This window comes from Gymnogyps californianus, chromosome 2 (genome assembly GCF_018139145.2).
Source record: "Gymnogyps californianus isolate 813 chromosome 2, ASM1813914v2, whole genome shotgun sequence".
Taxonomy (NCBI): Eukaryota; Metazoa; Chordata; class Aves; order Accipitriformes; family Cathartidae; genus Gymnogyps; species Gymnogyps californianus.
Genome location: NC_059472.1, coordinates 31,942,125 through 31,962,154, shown reverse-complemented (window position 1 = coordinate 31,962,154; position 20,030 = coordinate 31,942,125). Strand labels below are relative to the sequence as shown.

The window sequence follows — 20,030 nt, the reverse complement described above, 5'->3', positions numbered from 1 at the left end:
TTTAGCTATTGCTGAGCAGCGCTTACACACAGTCAAGGCCTCTTCTGCTTCTCACCCCACCCCACCAGCGAGGAGGCTGGGGGTGCACAAGAAGCTGGGAGGGGACACAGCTTGGACAGCTGACCCCAGCTGACCAAAGGGATATTCCATACCACATATGATGTTGTGCTCAGCATATAAAGCTGGGGGAAGAAAAAGGAAGGGGGGGACGTTTGGAGTGACGACATTTTGTCTTCCCAAGTAACTGTTGCACGTGATGGAGCCCTGCTTTCCTGGAGATGGCTGAACACCTGCCTGCCGATGGGAAGTGGTGAATGAATTCCTGGTTTTGCTTTGCTTGCGCGCACATCTTTTGCTTTACCTATTAAACTGTCTTTCTCTCAACCCACGAGTTTTCTCACTTTTACCCTTCCGATTCTCTCCCCCATCCCACCGGGGGGAGTGAGCAAGCGGCTGTGTGGGGCTTAGTTGCCAGCTGGGGTTAAACCACGACAGCCCTCTTCAATATAAACAATCAGGCTTCCTTTTTAAGTTGTAATGTTGGTATGTGGGAACAGGACAACAAGATCAGAACTGCTTACCACTTCTCCCTGGAATTTGGGCAAAGTTTGAGACCAAAGGCTGACCAGAGTGCCAAAACCCAAGTTTGCTGATGACTAGTGCAAACCACCTTGGTCCTCAGAGAATTTCAACATGACATTCTGGTAATTTTAATCACAGAAAGAGACTGGTTTTCACAGTGTGGAGACCGGCTGTCTGGTTATGTTTTCCATAAAAGATACAAACTGGAAGAGATTCAGGAAAGTATGTGTGCACTCTTTGCTTTATACTTCAGCAAATTTGACCAGGTCATAATTATTCAACAATTCAAAAATACTATGGTCTAAGTTCATCTTTCAAAATGCAGAGAAATTTTGCCCTCCAATAAGTAGGTGCTTACCTGAGAGGTAGGACAACTTGTAAGCTAAGGAGAGTGAGGAAGGAGCAGGGAAGTACGAAGATTGCTTTGATTTCAGATAGCTATTTAGTATTACAAACATATCAGTCAGCAACATGGCACTGATGGATGTAAACCATTTAAAGTTATAGGCACAATGGAAATCATTGTCATATAAACTTACCAAATTCTCCCAGGTTGCTTACTTATGCCACTATTTTTTTTTGACAGGCAAGAAATACTTTGAAACAAAATGAAAAAAAAAAAATCAGAGCTGATGACAAAAGAATAGAGCAAATTTTGTGTGAAAGGCCAGGTAAGTGTTCATGTTGATTAAATAAGATTATGTTAATAGGTATTTTAGTAAGTGATGTAATTTCTGCTTTAATTATGCATAAATGAGCAAAAATTATTTATAAAACTTTCCAAAAGTATTATTAGAAGGAACATATCATATACTGCTGCAATACGGCCACCTCTAAAACATGGTGACTGCTTAAAAACACACAACAAAACTGCAAATTCTAATGGTTCAGTGGGAAAACACTGGTAAAAAGGTGAGCAATATGTAAGCTAAAAAGGCTTACTAACTTATATAATACTGAATAGATACAATAATATAAAACTGTAATTAATTATAAATGTAACTACATTATATTTGAAATATATATCAGCAACCACTATTGGAAAAAAGAATACAGAGAACAAACCTGGAAGCGGTACAAATAGTTAACAACAGAGCACAGGGACGAGGCAACGGCAGCAAAAGATGATGGAAGGAAGATAATGTATTCCCTGTAAAAGACTGGTTACACGTTCTCTCCATCTTCTTATAAGAGTTTTTCTACAGTGTGGTTACTACTAGAAAGACTTGTGAGAAAAAGACTGATCTGTTGGGAATGAAAACTACAACAGAATAAGGGAAGCAGTGATGGAGGAAACCACCGATTTAATGCTGATGAGCTAACAGCAACAATTTGAACATATAAATGGAATGAGAAAATGCTGCTAGTATAGTTACTGTGTTCATTATCCTCACTTACCAAAAGTGGGAGTTAAAAAAATTTTCCTCAGCAGACCTTGAGCCTTTTCTAAGCAAGACTACACCATGGAAATCAAAAGCAATTTCGCACATGGACCCAGCACGGTGTGCATTTTATCAGTACCTTCAACATGCTTTAATAATTTTTAAAAAATTACTACGTTTCTATAGGTTTTCAGTCTCTTTTATATGATCTGTTTTTTCTGCATCTGCATGAGTTTGAAAATTGTACTTGCAAAAGCATAATTTATTGTATCACTTGTACTGCTGGTTAGCAATTTCCTTCTTTCCCCTTGAGAATTACACATTACAGATAGATGCTATTTTGCTGGCAACAGACAGTAAAAAGGAAGTAGACCACTGTAAAAACAAACATGTAAAACTAAAATCAGCATTACTGCAGCAAGAAATGTTTCCTTTATATATCACATTAATTACCTTTTTTTTTTTTTTTCTCCCCAGCAGTAATAGTTCCATCAACATTCAAAGTTTGACATGAAAGCTGTAGGATGTGCCAGGCTGCCAGAACAGCACCACTCCAGTCAGCAGCAGTACAGGATAGGGAAGAAATACATACTCTAAGGAAAACATCATTAAGTCTCTCCACTGCCACCAGATCTGTATCCTACGGGTGGCTCATACTGCTACTCAGAGACTTTGCTCCCAGTTAGTCACAGACATCAGGTTAAGCATGAACTTGATGTTTGTGATTCCTCTGGCAATGAAAGAGCAAAGGGCCCGGGGAAGAGAGCGGGGTGCTAGGTCTCTCTATCAGGCCAGCCTCCTGCCAGTTGTCTGGTCTTTATTTAATTTTAAAAGAAAAAGTTAGAAAGGTTTTATCTTTAACATCATCTCGCTAAACCTTTCCATAGTAATCTTGCACCATTATATACACAACAGTCAGGGAAACTAGGGTTCAGCAAGCAAAGGGTGAATTTACCACACACTGACATCTTCCCTTGTGTAAGTATCTTTGCCGCACACTGAGAGCGAGGTAGCTTATTCGGTGCTTTGTGTGAGGTAGCTCATTCTGGTTGAAAGATGCACTAATTGTTCAAGAAGCATATTCACATGGCATCAAAATGGAGTAGGTAACTCCAAACTCACCCTCCAGCTTAACGCACAGTGACTTTGTTTAATACACAAACTGGAACCAAACCAAATGGTGTCTTATTGAAATCCTCCCCCCTGCAGAGCATCCCTCTCCATGCACCTCTGTTTTTTTTCAGAAATTATTTTAATCTTACAAGATCTTTTAAATAGTTTCACTTATCACTATTAACTGAAATTTAAGACTGTCTTAATAAAATGAATGTGCTAGAAAAAAGCCAGCCTTATTCACATTACCTAGTCTAAAGAGATACATTATTTTTAATTGGCTTCCATTCTGCCCTTATCTATAAAATATTTTAAAAATAGAACAAAAAGAGAAGAATTTTAAATGTTTCCCAAATAAAATTCACCCTGGCAACCATTCAAACAGCGTAAATATTTTGATACAATTTACAGAAACAGCATTAGGTAATGTTTTATGATGCTCATTAAGCTGTCATGTTCTAAATCACAACCGGCATCAAATGATTTCTTCCCTTCTCTACTATTTAAGTTTGGCAAATATGCACTGAATAAAAGGTGTCAAGCAAAATCGCCACAGGATATACTGGAAATCCCTGCACCAGCTGCATACTCAAACATAAAGGAAGTGTCTTTCTGATCCTACAGCCTGATAATACTGGAGTTGCTGGAGGGTTACAGCAGTCTTTGAAAATAAAGCTTCATTACACTGGCATGGAGAGGTGCAGTTTAATCCTCTTTGGAAGCTGGTCCCACAATCCTACATTTCAGAAAATTGCTGAAAGCCATTGTGCTTTTGATGGGAATTGGTCATTAACAGTACAGGTGCAGACCATGCAACAGGCAGTGTCAGCACAACCCCTTCCCACATTTTCTGGTTCTTAGGAATTCCATCTGATAATGGCAGAAGCAGGTTGCAACAGCACCTTTTTGCCATGGATTAAGTTGTTGCTCATTTGGAGATCTAAGACAGACACTCTCCTCTTTAGGACTTCATTTCCTCTGCATGTTAAAAGAAAGAAAAAAAAATACACCACTTTCTTCCTATAGCTGAAAAATTACTTTACCCTTACCTTCCTACAGACCCTTTGTCATTTGTATGAACTCTGGATGCTTTACAGAACTGCTGTATGTTGTTGGCATAAAACACAAATTTAATACAGCATTTAAGTCAAAGTGTATCAAGAAACATGTTTTTACTAATTATAGTATATATTAAATAAGTACAGCACATATTAAATAAGACCTTGAAATCATAAGGGTAATAAATACTCCTGTCACATTAAATAAATCCCAAATAACAAAATGCTGTTGATATTTATAACGAAATACATCCTTGCCTGACCCCAGTGAGATTTTACCAACAGCATCTCTGGTCTCTAACTAAGCTGATGCATGCTTCCAATCTCAATACCATCAATGCTGATAATGAAATATATTTTTTGCAATCCTATGAAACAGCTTTCCCAAAGAGGATAGGAAGAAGGAAAACAATCAGCAAAAACCAAAAGAAAATAGCTAGCAGGTTCTTCAAATGTTTATGCAATTTAAATTTTGTATCATTACTGTTCTAAGGTTTCTTTTACTTAATAGTTTGTGGTGTTTTGTTTTATTTGGTTTTGAGGGTTTTTTTAAAGGTTGAAGTTTACTTTACAAGAACTGATGGAAAAAAATGTATTTATGTAGCTACTTCAAATTTTCCAAGTGAGGGATATCTTTTTTTGTAGTTGTTCTTTTACTCAAGACAGTCTTGAGGGTGGAATCCTTTCTTATGGCCACATGGTGGTAGCACTATAGGGTCTTTCACTTGGACATCCCAAGAAATCACAACTGTTAGGATCACGACTGAGCAGTTTAAGAGAACAAGCTTTACAGACAAGAACCTCTTGTAGGATTTTTGTTTCTTTTCAAATAACTTCTAGCACTTTCAAAGAGCAAAGAACATTATATAAGAAAAAGAAAATTGTATTACAGTGTCATGAAAATAGGTGAGTTCTGGTGAGAAAAAAGCCAAATAACCAAGGAAATACCGAAAGCACATGTCCTCATGAAGATACCTCCTTACATAAATTGCAAGAAAGAGGGTTTTTTCCTTTAAAGATGCTAAACTAATATTTTGGAGGAGTTGCCAAATACCTGAAAAGACAATACAGTAAAACCAAAGACCAGCATCAGAATACAGGTACTAGAAGAGCCATGCTCCCAAGACTGACTTCATAAAAATGGTATAATGATTTTCCATGCCTGAAGATTAAATGTGGTTCTTCTGTCCTGAACTGATGGCCTTCAAGAAATCAGCTGTTATCTGTACATTAAAATGCCCATTCTTCTCCTTGGCACAAACAATAAACATTTTGCACGCAAAACCGTAAACAGTTCTACTGATTACATGCATGTACAATATGGTGATAAAGTCACTTTTGTCAGCAAGTGAATTAACAGAAATAACAGTAACAAAGTCTTACTGCAGTTACCAATGTAAGCTGGCACAGATCTAAATAAACACTGCAAATTCTACCCAGTTACTTTCAAGCTTTGGTAGAAGATACTCTAGCACTAGTTTGACCTTTATTCTGGTCATCAAAAGCAGTTACTGCCTTCTAAAGAGAAGTCACCGTCTATCAAAAGACTCTAAGCCTTCACACTAAGAGCCCAGCGTATGAAAAGATTATATTTGTTTTGATAAGGCAAACTTTACTCTGTAAATCAATGAGCTGCTGTCTTGACTATGTAAGCAGATCAAAGCAATTGTACAAGCAAAGGCACAAGTCTTCCCACTATTTTTTAATAAGCAGGGAGATCCAAACTCTGCAGCACCTGAATGCTATTGATAACATATGCAGCTAGCTAAGACAGCAGTTTTCCATGTTTATTTTTGATTCCACAAGTACTTTGCAAATTTCATGTTACAAATCCCAGTTAGACATGAACTGGTACAACTATGTTATAGGACACAGCACCTTATGACAAGCTACAAGCTAAACAACAGAACAAAAGATTTCCTGTCACTGCAATTTTTTTGTAGATCCTGGTAAATTTTAGAAATTCCAATTCCAGAAACACAATGAATTGGAAAAAGGTGGCACGATTTATTTAAATTATTTATTTTCTTATACAAATATTTTTATTTAGAGAATTAGGTCCACATAGCATTTAAACACTTAAGAAGTCAGAGACAAATGCAGGCTCCTGGACTGAACTGAGGAGAAAGGGGATTTGAATCAGTCACCTACATCTCAAATGAATGCTCTAAGTCCACTAGAGTATCAACACTACTACTTCCACTGTCACTACTTCCTCAATGTAAATGCTGTCTGCATCATTTTGTGAACAACTGCATTTAGTGCCAGATTTTATTTCATTAAAAATGCCCAGGCTGTTAATTTCCCTCTCTCCACTCCCACTCAAGAGCAGTGAGATGTAAGTACAAACAAGCCTTATCATCTGCTCATTGGATCTGCTCATGGATCTGCTCATTTTTATAACAGGCAGCCAAAAATGTAACTGGCCTAGATCCTCTCAGACCCAGGCTTATGCTCCCAGCGTCCAATGGACAACTGACTCCGAAGCATCTGCCCCAACAATAGTTTCCTTGGGCCTCATTTCCCCCTGTACCACCACAACATGCACCGGAAGAAAAGACATACAGCATTAGGAGAAAGATGAGAGCAGGGAAGGAGTAGACAGACACTCGTCTGCCTGTGAGCTTTTTTAGGAAGACGTATTTCATTACTTTCCCCCAATTTGTCTTGCCACCCAAGTATTCCAGAGCACCACGACAAAATGAGGTATTAACACCACATAAGGAAACAGCAAGCGGTGGGCTCAGCATTCACAAGATGAATGAATCTTAGTTAAGGATTTGAAAACAATGCACAAAGTTGCCTGCTGCCCAAACCTGGGAGGAAGCATGCAAGCAAACATTGGACAAGGTAAAGGGGGCTGCACTGGAAGCAAGGAAGGGGCATGAGTGCATGGAGCCTTGCTATGAACCATGCAAGGAGATAGTTGAGAGCTACGGGTCAGAATCAGAGAGGAGACCAACAAAGACAGCGTCATGGTGGATGTCTGCTATCTGTCTGATCAGGAAGAGGGAGTGGATGAAGCCTCATTCAAAAAACCAGAAGCCACTCATGATTGCAGGCCTTGATTTCCACAGGGGACTTCAAATGTCCTGATGTCTGCTCAAGCACAAACAAACACGGAGGGGAGCAAGCAATCCAGAGTGAGTGCCCTGGTGACGTTTTTTTGCTAGAGGTGCCAGACAACCCAACTAGGGCAGGTCTGCTGCTGGACACATTACTCACGGGCAGGAAGGAACTGTTTGGGAACGTGGTAGCTGATGGCAGCCTCGGCTGCAGTGACCACCAATGACAGACCTTAAACACTGAAGGAAAGTGAGAAAGGCAAGTGGCAGAAGAAGGATCTGGGCTTCAGGACAGAAGACTCTGGTTTATTCGGGGTAGACAAGAAGCTGTCCTGACATGAAAAGGTGCCCGGAAGAGGCCATTGATCTATAAGGACAAACTCTCCAATGCTCTAGAAGTGTCTTCCCCAACATGCAAAAGTCAAGTGGGCCTGGCAGAAGGCTAGCTCAGCTGAACAGGGAGCTTCGGTCTGAACTCCACCACAAAAACAAAATGAATGGTCATAGATTGAGATGAATATAGAAACACTTCTCAGGCATGCAAGAATGGGACTGGGAAAGGCAAAGCTCATCTCGATTTAGAATTAGCAAGAGATGCAAAGAGTAACAAGGGCTTTACCACTACAGCACCAGCAAAAGACTAAGAAAATCTTCGCCTGCTGCCAAATGTGACGGGCACAAAGGACCCTGTTCATCCTGGGCCATCAATCACACTTGCTTTGAAAGTCATAGACCTGTCAAAAAAAGGAAGTTGAGTATACAAATGCTCTGATAAAATACTATCACAAACTTGCACACGAACGTGTGATTATTTCTGTTAAATCTTTTTTTTTTTAAAAATCAACTATTTCAGAACTGTTTATCACAGGAATCATATTTAATGTTTGAGAGACAGTAATCTTGCATATTAACAAAGATGCTCCTCCTCTCTCAAGGAAAAAAAGAGGGAAAAGAGATGGACTAAAATATTCTGATGTTATCAATTCGAAAACATGATATTTTACCTACATATTAAAAACTAAGTGTTAAAGCAACCTGGAGAGAAATTAAATAGACAAGATATCTTTGAATAATACATAATCATAAGGTGCTAAAGACAGTTTAGAAAGCTTATAAACACTATTTCCACTAGAATTCATTGCTTCCTGATCTTTTAGCTCTAACTACTGCATTCCCCAGCACAACTGTTCTAGTTCCACCACAGCTGTTCTAGTTCGGGACACACAGTGAAACTTGCCACGAAAATCTATATAAAATCTTCTTCTACAATACGGAATATTTGACCACATTAGCACTGATCATCTATCACGAACAGTATTATCACAAATAATGTGTAAACTCCCCAGTACATTACCTCATGTATATATATTTAGCATAGATAGTTCCTGCCTATGGAGGCTTACAGTTTACATGAGAATAAAATTCCACATTCACAAAACTCCCAAGCATTTCCATAAACACTGCTTGTTTTAACAACTCAGATGACAACAAATTCCCCTTTCCTCAGTGACAAAACACCCAGTAACTTCCTTTAGTCATCGTAAATTGGAATAACGTAGATAGCAATAACGCAAACTTGCAAGGGAATCTCCATTCAAGACAACGATGTCTGAGCTATGCAGATCTGTTTGTGATCATACTTGCATTCTGCACAATATGTTAACTTCTATAGTTTAAACCACAAAATTTATAGGAACTATCCAAGCTCAGTCCAGAAGATGGTCAAGTCCCGTTAGCTAAGCATTTCAGTATGTCATTCACATGTTAATCGCTTACCGTAGGTTTATTACTTACTTTCCATCTACTTCTGGTCTTTTGCACACACAGTGAAACTTGCCACCAAAATCTATATAAAGATCATCATCTACAACATGGAATATTCGACCAATGGCAATTTTATCTTTAGCAGGTCCCATCTGAATTAAAGGAGAGCGTCTCAACATGGATGCAAAGGATTCAGATTTCTCTGAAGGAACCTACAGATAAATAAAAAAAAAAAAAAAAATTTCACAAAACATACTACCTGAAGGAGGAATTAAACTAAACTTGTAACATACAAAAAGGCTTTATTCACTAAATTACAAGTAAAGATTTCATGTGTCTGGTGCATTTTTAGTAAGACTTTTAAGGAGGCATTTGGTACATTTTTCCAACTCCAAACATTTTACACATTAAAGGTAAAGCTTTCATTAAGTCAGTCACACAAAAACGTAACACTCTGCATCTCCTGAAAACATCTGCCAGTTCTACTACTGGTTAGGTAAGTTGATTTAAAAATGCATTCCCAATATTAGGAGATACTCCTGAAAAGAACATCTCTCATCTCTTTGTTATCTCCTTGGAGAAAACTAAAACAGAATTAGTACCTTGCAGCTATTCATGCAACTATTTAATAATGAATGATACTTAAATCTTTATTTTAAAGAACAAAACCATTTTGCCAAAGCAGCAAAAGTAGAAAGCATGCACAGGACTGATTGTCGTGGTTTAACCCCAGCCAGCAACTCAGCACCACGCAGCCGCTTCCCCCTCCTCCCTCCCAGTGGGGTGGGGAGGAGGAAAAAAAGTAAAACTCGTGGGTTGAGATAAGAACAGTTTAATAACTAAAGTAAAATAAAATACACTACTAAGAATAATAATATAACAATAATTGTAATGGAAAGGAATATAACAAAAAAAAAAGGAAACAACACCCAAAAAAAGATAAGTGATGCACAATGCAATTGCCCACCACCTGATGACCGATGCCCAAGCAGCGATCCAGCCCTCCCGGCCAACTCCCCCTAACTGTTTATATACTGGGCATGACCTTCTATGGTATGGAACACCCCTCTGGCTAGTTCAGGTCAGCTGTCCTGGCCATGCTCCCTCCCAGCTTCTTGCACACCTGCTTGCTGGCAGAGCATGGGAAACTGAAAAGTCCTTAACTTTGGATAAGCGCTACTTAGCAACAACTAAACCATCAGAGTGTTATCAGCATTATTCTCACACTAAATCCAAAACACAGCACTGTACCAGCTACTAAGAACAAAATTAACTCTATCCCAGCCAAAATCAGGACGCTGATCTAACACATTAATAAATTTGAACCATCACTTCTCTGATTTTTCACTCTACAATATCAAAGTAAATATTTTAATTCAGTAACTAAATAAAAAAAATGCCAGTTTCTTCTCATAGAGCTTTGGGGAAATGGGAGAACATAAATCCTCCTGCTCTTCCTCATGGAGACATCTCTGTTCTGTGATCTGAGAAAGCTGACTATCACAGGCTTCCCATCATATGCTAGGTGAAAATACCCAGCTATATCGAAGTGAGACATTCTCACATACACTTTCCCTGATATACTAAATTTGACCACTTTGTAGGATTACCGCCTTTGAAATACAATTAGCAAGAAAAGCCTTCTTGCCAGTGATGAATGAAAGGGGAGATGCACTTTGGAAGCAACATGTACCTGAAATCTGAAAGTGAATCTAAGGAAATCATTTTATAGCTGGATAAACAGATGCAAAAAAAAGAGCCTATTAATTTTCCCCCACATTTAGCGTTAATTGATATAATAATAACTTAATACAAGATTTCAGACTATTTTCAAGCCAGCAGAAGAACTAAAAAGAACAAAATAATCATGCAATTAAAGGTTTAGAGATCTGTTGGCTTCAATGACACACCTTCCCATTGACTACTTCAAGTGGATGCTGAAAATCCATCTATATTTTATATGAACAGAGAATAATGCCATCATTTTCCACTTGTACATTTGGAAACTTTTATTCTTGGTGAAGTCAAAACAAGAGACAGTTTTGAATTCCAGCTCTGCTGGAAGGCACAAACAGTGCGGGTTGTTCTGATGTGACATAACCTCAGGAATTATAAGCTAGAGATCTGACACCTGGTAAATTTGCTGCTTCAGAAACAGGAACTGTTAAATGCAGCATCCCAAGGACAAGGGTTGAACAAAGTGCAACATGCGCACACATGCGTGCACACACACCACAAAAAGAAAGTGGCTGGTGATGGTAAACCACAAACAGAGCAGTAAGATTTTATACAGGAAAGCTAATATCAGATAAAGTTCCAAACATAGGATTGCTTGAATTTCACAATGCAGTCTAAATTCAAATACATGAAAATTAATTGTACAGGATGCATTTGTAAGTGCTGCAAGAATAAATGCAAAACAATGGAAGCAATAAGAGGAAGTATTTAAATGAGATTTATCATATGAATTGAGGGGGCAGTAGCAATCTAAATGCAACTTTAAATCACTGTGTAAGTCGTAAGCTAAAAGTAAACATTTCAAAATTAACATCCCCTCAAAATGACTCCGTCTGGGCAGGAGATTATAAATCAATCCTCATATTGAAATGTCAAAACCTGTTTTAAGGGCAACTGAGGTACAACACAGTGCAAAACTCAGTGCTCTTCCACTGACTTTCTCACTATGAACTCACTAGAGTTTGCAGAATCACCCAATTGCCCTGGAATTCAACTGCTTGTCCCTGTAGAGTAACAAACGCTTTTCCATCATCCTGTATGCTCATAAACGTTTTCAAAGATGATACATCTCATCGTAGTTATACCTTGTCACTCAACACCAAGTTACAGCAGTCAAATACAACAAAACTCCATGGTCAACTACACTATCCATTGAGTTGATCGTTCAATTCCGTACTTCCCTAACCAGCATTACCCCATTTCACCATCCTTTACTCCTGACCTAACTTGATTTGTCTGACGAAGATGACGCCAATGAAAACAATCATCCAGAAAGTGATAGCAGGAATGCTCACAGCAGAGGATTTCCAGTGGACATTCAGTCTCTCAGATGGAGTAGCTGAATGTTACATATAAAAACAACTTCCCAAGTAAGAGTTAACATTATCACAGGGGGATGCCTGCAGGGACTTAAGAAATACACATAATGTAAATAGAGAAGGGCAGCATACATGATACTGAAGAGACAGACACAAGCACAGTTATCATCAACTGGCAGAGACACTGGCTTCTCAGAAACTGGTGTTTTGGAATAGATCATCCTTCCAAATACTTTACCTGCTCCATCTATGAGACCTAACATCTGAAAAAAATCTTGCTGGGGTCCCCCAAAAACGCTGTTAAGTCTTCTTAATTTAGGAAACAGGTCTGTAAGTGTTTAAACCAACCAAGCTGGCACTGCCATGCCTCATCCTGCCCTCTCCACTCCCTCCCAGACAGAACTCCTGTCCCCTTATGCCACCACTGAAACTTGTCCTAACCTGGAGTAAGTCTATTTCAGGAATGTAACAAACAAAAGCTATTTACTTTTTTGTAAGGACAGTTTTCTGTTGGTCTAGTTTCCAAACTAGACCACCAAAGGACTGAGTGAGTATCAGGATGAACAAACGAGAGTGTGAGAGTGCCCACAGACAACAGCAAAGATAAGAACATGGCAGCAACATATAAACTCAGGATCATAAGGACTAATATCATTTCATCCCAGAATATTTTCAGTTATCCTTCATAGCAAGGCAAACTAATAAGAAAATTGGTCTAGCAAAAAAAAACAACAAACAAAAAGAAAAAACCCACAAAGGCAGGCAGATGTTATCATTTATAGGCTAACACATGTACTGCACAGCTAAGTTCAGGTCTCAAGTAAAGAGCAGCTTTGTTTTCATATTTCAACAGGATGTGAGGAGGTCCACCTATGGTTTGGATTAATTTAATGAATGCTAGTGGAATCAGACACCATACTAGATGATCCATTTCCAACAACTGAACTGCCTTTTCTTATATGTAGACCATCTGGAAAAAGCCTGAACTAGTAGAGAGGATCAAGAGAAGTTCTGAGTTTGGTTTGAAGGAGATTTTCCTAAGTTATCTAGAAAGATGGCATCAGTAATGGCCATTCAGCACACTGAGCAACACTAAGCTTTTTTTAAGCAATAATATAATTCACAGTAAATTCCTTCGTCTCTTGGCAATTACACTTCTTAAATAGCATTCACTTCATTTTTGTTGCCTTCATACGATGGCGCACACAGTAGCCTCTCTACCCTTAAAAAGAAAAATTGTTGCTTGTGAAATTTTTATCTCCACATCATGAAGATGGGTACACTAACATTCTATGGATTTCCTGTTTCTATCACCTAAGAGTGGTCCATTCTAGTTAATAACATCCCCCTCCTTTATCTCGCTGGCAGGAAAAAATACAGATACAAAATTCTCCCATGTGCAAACCTGCCTGTGAAATAATATCTGTACATGACATAGAAGTGCTATCTTTACACACTGACAGATGTGCTCATTCCTTACTAGAACAGAGATTAAACTCACTAAGATACAGATGCTAATGTACAAAGAAATCCTTGGCCATTCTTCATTGTGGACAGTTTTCCAAGAAGGCACGGGGAATCTGTTTGAATTCTGTCACAGGTCTACAAGTCTGCAGCATTCTCCATTGTGCTTCCTGGAGAGGAACTTCTCAAGAGCACAAATACCGAATTTATGTATACAAGAACCCTCAAGAGACTCCGTTGGTTACTGCCATCAAGGATTCTTTTGTGGACAGTCTAGAAACTGAGTGAGCTAAAATATAGTATTTTCTCCAGTCTTCTGTATAACCTAAGGGAGATCTCATTAAACAGTAATTTATCTCAAGCGTTCAAAGAGATTTAATGACATCTTGAGTACTTTCCTCCAAGATTTCTAAATCTCTTGAACTGGATTCCCCACAGTAGCACTACAGAAAAACAATAAGACAGTAAGATAACAGGGCAACATACTTTATTAAGCACTCTACTTTTCTCATTCTCAAGGAGTGCTGGCCATGCAGCTGTGATAGATAATGCATCGATAACCTGTCAAGTTGCAAAAATTGGAGAATATTACAAAATTCAGAAGCACAAAGGGCACATTCTTTTCAAGTACCTGAAGTACAAAGGCTTTTTTTCTTCCTCCTTCTTAAATGCCTGACCTGTTTGATTTTCCTTCTAATTTCTAGGTTTTAAAGTTTTTCACAAATATTTGGATGCCTTTTACCTTCTGTGCGCACAGTTCAACAAAAAACAGTAGCTCTTTCAATAACAGAATACTCTGCAAGATGATATACATTAACCAGAGAGTGGAAAAAGTCACAGATTTAAACCCCAGTAAGATCCAAACGAAAGAAGTAACTCCAACGGAGGAATGTAACATACTATTTCTGGAGCAAAGCCTATGACTCTACAAGCAGGGTGGTCCTATCCCACCCACTGAGCGATATGTCTTTAAAACTCTAGCTACGTAGTTTATGTTTGCTTGCAAAGACAAGTAGCATGCATGTTGGAATGTGAGAGATATGGATGAAACATGGAGAAGCGAGATGGGAGATCAGTAATCCGACTGCTACAATTAAGGGGTGAATGACACATTAACATCAAGCAGCATGCAAAGAATGCAACCCTCCGTAACTATCAAATTTGTTTTCCTCAGCACTGTCATCCATAGCTAGAAAGATTTTTCTGTCCAAAGCTAGTTACACAAAACAACAAAATGGGGAAACTGATTTGCAATAACAAGTTAGTATGATGCCACAATAGCTAAAGGCCCAACTGCTTGGAGATACTCAAAACTTGACTGGAAAAGGCCCTGAGCAACCTGAACCAAGTTTGTCCTGCTTGGAGCAAGTGTTTTGAACAGATGAGCTCCTGAGATCACTTTCAACACATATTATTTTATTTAGGAAAGAGAGAAGGCTGTGAGCCTGCTACAAAGAATATTTAAACAAAACCCAATACATTAAGCTACTCTCTGACCAAGTATATATTGATAAGGCACTTATTTCAACCAGCAACCTAGAAAAATTTCACTATCTACTAGTCCATCAGACCTTAATTTTCAATACCTTGTAACTACTAAAAGTGTGCGCTGTTGCTTAGATAGAAACCTAAATCCCAGGAATTTTTTAAAGTCGTTGTAGGCATTACTAGGGTAACAGGTCATCATGATTCACACAGTTCGTTTACCAAATTCCTCTCTAGTGTACTTTCACTGTTTTTTTACTCGAATGCAACAAGCTCTATTTAAGTCAAAACTCCATTGTGCAGATGAGTATCACCTTAAAGGCAACAGGACCAACTCAGACAATATACCGCAAAACCTGACATCCAACAGTTAATGGCCTTCCATCCAGAAGCAGCGTAACAAGCATTGCCAACTGGAGAGTTCTCCTAGATTTATCAAAGAACAAGCATCGAGCTTTGTTTTCACCACCATGGTTTCCCTGCACACTGAAGTTCTTCCAAGAAAGGAGGGTGAAGACTCAGGAGGAGCACTGAGAGGACTGATACATCACTACAGTGACTGAAATTTCAACATACAAGCATACAAGCAATTACAGCTCAAAGTACTTTCTCTGTCACCTTCTTTTTATACATTAAACTATATGATCTAATGCTGATGACTCTTTATTGAGAAGTTCAATATATCTTACTCTGGTCTCAGAATATAGTCACTCAAATTTTAGGCCTCATGCCTTTAACTCATCTCAAACAGAGATGTAGAGCTCCCAGTCTCCCCTCGACCAAATAAGTTCAAGTACCTTCTATACCTCCAACTTTGAACGTGTTCACAACTTTGTGCCTAGCAGTAATCAGTGATTTTAGAGCTTTCTCAAAGCAAAAACTCTGCTTCCTGTATTAGCAGGAAAGAAAAGTTTAGAAAAAAAATATTTTAAAAGTTAAGAGCTGCCACTAATGTTTATTACTTATTTACTCTAAAATACTGTCAACCTCTAGTAAGTGTCTAATCTAGATTTCTTTAAAAACTACCCAGTCTTGCATCTTCACGCTCATTCCACTGTACAGCTACTGTCTACCAAGACAGCATTCCCACTAAATCTGCAGAGCCCTCCAAACCTCCTGCAGTCACAGACTTTTTGTCTCCTCTTCTAAACTAACTCTGCACTGGGCAAAACGAACACTGACCCACAGTTTACATACATCCCGAGATGCAGAAAACACCATCAGTAATCATCTCAACATATAGCACTAGCTACAGTATTATGCATCCTACTCCTTTGCAGAAGGCTTGTGCCTACCATTATTTTTTCAGACAACACAAAAGCTATAGCTCTGCAGGCCAGGGGTTCACCTACTTGTTTATTATCAACAGATATGTAAACAATAAATAGAAACAAAATCTGATAAATACTTGTACTTGTCATATACAGTACACAACTTGCTTATATTTTGCAGTACTGGGAGAAATCAGAAGTCTAAGATAAAATATGACTCCGGAGCATCACTTGGACTTTCATGTGAACAGTAATGCAAAGACAGGAATCATCTCTTCATCAACACATACCTTCTCTTCTCCATCTCCATTTTACCATTTGAAAAAGAGACATTTGCAAAAAATACCAAATTACTTGTTATCCTCTTATTCGCAAACAGCATTCATCTCAAGTAGTATTAAAGACGACGATTCGCAAATTGCTAGCTAGTATACATTATTCATACATGGAGAACACATACCATAGACACCAGCTCGATGCTCCAGTGACTAAAAGATGTATAAGGCTATTTTAGCCTTTTTTGAGGCCTGATGTATAATTCTGCAATACATACCAAGGCAAATATTAAAACACTGTTATTTAAGAAACCCAAATGTTTATGGATAAAGCAGACATGTGAACATGCACATAGTAGAACATAGGAAGATTATTCTTTATACAGCTCTGCATAATGCAAACTAGTACAGAAGTTTTAGCTAGTATACAAGTAATTAAATACAACTGCCACAAAATTCACCTACTAAGGCTCATAAGTAACAGCACATCATCCCACTTATAGCACACAGTTATAACCAAAGACAGCATGAACTCAGAGTTTGTTCTTTTAAAGTCCACTGTCTGTTTTGCATTTTTTCCCCAACATAATATAGCTCTTTTTCCTCCCTGATTAGTGGCCTGAGGTTTTGTCCTATTAAAAAAAAACCACCCCAAACCAAACACAAATCAAACAACTGAAGTTCATACTGTTTCCCAACAGATTCAACTTAGAACGCAAACTGGGCAACCACAAAGAGAAGGAAGATCTCTTCAGTCTCCTTTAAACAAGAGACTTTTCCATTTTATTCCATACAAACAGATAAAAGTGAAGAACATAAACTTCTTGCTAACAAAGGGTTTTGAAGATTAACTATTGTATAAAGCTGAAACAAAAGCAAGATTGGTGTTATTTAATAAAACTACTGAAGGAAAATAGCCCAAAGAGAAAGCATAAAAGGAGGAACCGTGATTCAAAGCAGAAATAAAAGCAGTGATTTAGGGAAAAATCTAAGATTAATGACTGCAAAGTCACAAAGGAGAGCTCTGAAAGCAGTCAAGGAGAAAACTGGAAGCTTCCCTGCTAGTAAGCAAGAAGATATTTATAAAAAGCTTCATATGAATCACTTCCTATGCAAAGATTGTTACAAGGCCCAAGTTCTGTAAAGACAGCACTTGCACACCAGCTTACACTATGATGACCTGAATTCTTTAAGGGCATTATTTTAGTTATAAGGATTCTAATATATTCTAATATTAATTATTTAATATCTACAGTCCAGTAGAAGAAATATCAGTATAACTGATCAGTATCAGTAGATACCATTTTCATTAATTTCTGCTGATACTTGAGTAATGATTTGATTGCATCCTCAATGGCAGCAAACCCCAAATAATATAGTTTTGGAATAAACATAAATAGTGTCTGCACCCATCTTTTTAAAGGCAAGTTTTGAAGAAAGCAGAAGAGGGAAGAAGAAAACAGAACCACTTTTTAATACAATATGGTACTACAAAACTGGTATTCAAGAAGAGCACAGTGAGCACTGAAAGCTTTTCCTCCAAAACATCAAAGTCTGGAGGGAAAAAACTCAGATTTTATGATCGGAAAAAGCAAAGGAAAACAGCTCTTTTTGCCTAGAAGAGGATGAGGGAAATTGACTGCTGTATTTTCATTCTTACATTTATTAAATCTTCATTAACTTTCAAAAACCTTTCACACTTAGGGTTTTAATTGTCCAGTTATTTCCCATCACAACCTTAAAACTATAAGCACTCCCAAAGAACCACCAGAAAGCAAAGCAAACTTCTGCTTTTTCAACCAAAAGAGGAACATCCATACATTCTCCTCAGCACATGAAGAAGTGTGGTTTTATTTTAGAAAGCAAAACAAACAAAACTCTTCAGCCAAAAAGGCTGGAAGTAAAAAGCTGAAATTGGGCATTTAAGCATCCCTTGGTGAGAAGCGATGACTAAGTGTTTTGGCAAAGCGTCATTTAAATTTCACTGTAGATATTAGGATTTTTGGTGCCTAATTTACTGTACAAGTCTAATAGTATTTTGTAAAGACCTCTTCATTAAAACCCTGACTTCTTATTTTCTTAAATACTGCAGGATTAGGCTTTAAGGAGCATAGGTACAGAAGCTAAGGTATGTCCATACTCACTGCTAACTTGAAGGTAAAATCTGGCAGTGACTTTGCTGCATAAAATGTGCTAGAAGTCTCAGCGTTCCAGTGTGACTTGGGAGCACACCTGAACTGAAGCCTCTGGAGAAGAGCACCTTCTCCCCTGTGGAACATCTGAGAGAGCATGATCTATTCCGTAAGCCTTCTATGCAGCTTGGACAAAACAATCTGACAATATTTTAAACCTTAGTTGTAAACCGGAGAACTTAAGGCTGCTCTTGCCAATCCATTTGAAACCAGCTGAGCTATAAGCCCTGGAAAATGAAGAATATCTTACTTTATTTTTCAATTTAGTCCTAAGTAAACTACAATAATGCTGAAAAAAAGCCTCTAGGAAATCCCATTTAGATAGTTACATTAAGTGGATATCCAAGCTGCCCTCGTAAGGCACAAAATACCAAAAGTAATTACAGAATAGAAACTCTGGTGTTGCTTTCTTACATTCATGTATTACGATTGACGCTTTTTTCATAGAATGGTTTGGGTTGGAAAGGGCCTCTAAAGATCACCTAGTCCAACCCCCCTGCCATGGGCAGGGACAGCTTTCACTAGGTCAGGTTGCTCAAAGCCCCATTCAGCCTGACCTTGAACACTTCCAATGATGGGGAATCCACAACTTCTCTGGAATATCTGTTCCAGTGTCCCATGACCCTCATCATTCTTCCTTTTGTCCAACCTAAATCTACTGCTTTTCAGTTTAAAAACATTGTCCCTTGTCCCATCACTACAGGCCCTGGTAAGAAAGATGGAGAGAGACTTTTTACAAGTCCTCTAAGTATTGAAAGGCCACAATAAGGTCTCCCTAGAGCCTTCTCTTCTCCAGGCTGAACAACCCCAGCTCTCTCAGCCTTTCTTCACAGGAGAGGTGTTTCAGCCCTCTGATCATTTTTGTGGCCATCCCCTGGACCCGCTCTGTCTTTCTTGTACTGGGGACCCCAGAACTGGATGGAGTACTCCAGGTGGGGTCTCACGAGAGCAGAGGGGTTTTTTTTTATTTTTAAGTCCACAGATTTATCTGAAAGACAAGCTTGCTGGGATAAGTGCAAGAGTCTCTGGCTGAAATTCAGTGCCTTATGTCAGCTGAAGTCAGTCTAGATGGCCACAGTGATCCCTTCCAGCCTAAAAATCAATCGTTTAATCTTCAGTTACATCAGTACATGTTATACTTTCAACAGAACAGATACCATTTTTCCAATGTCCTATGCAAGCAATAAAATTTTCTGGCACGTAACTCCTAAAGAAGGTCTGTAAGAGCTGTATTGCTTCATTGACTTCCACGTAGGAAGAATTGTGACTAATTAAGAAAGAGGCTACTTCACAAAAATGTCTACAAAGCTATTTTGAAATGCA

General features: G+C 38.4%; 1 protein-coding gene across 1 annotated transcript in view; it reads right to left on the bottom strand.

Annotated features, from left to right (window-relative positions):
* TPD52 (tumor protein D52) overlaps positions 1 to 20,030 on the bottom strand; it is a 134,121-nt gene that overhangs the window by 60,742 nt on the left and 53,349 nt on the right. Inside the window, exon 6 of the mRNA XM_050891958.1 lies at positions 8,995 to 9,176. Within this exon, the coding sequence (XP_050747915.1) occupies positions 8,995 to 9,176 (182 nt within the window). The remainder of the gene's footprint in view (positions 1 to 8,994; positions 9,177 to 20,030) is intronic.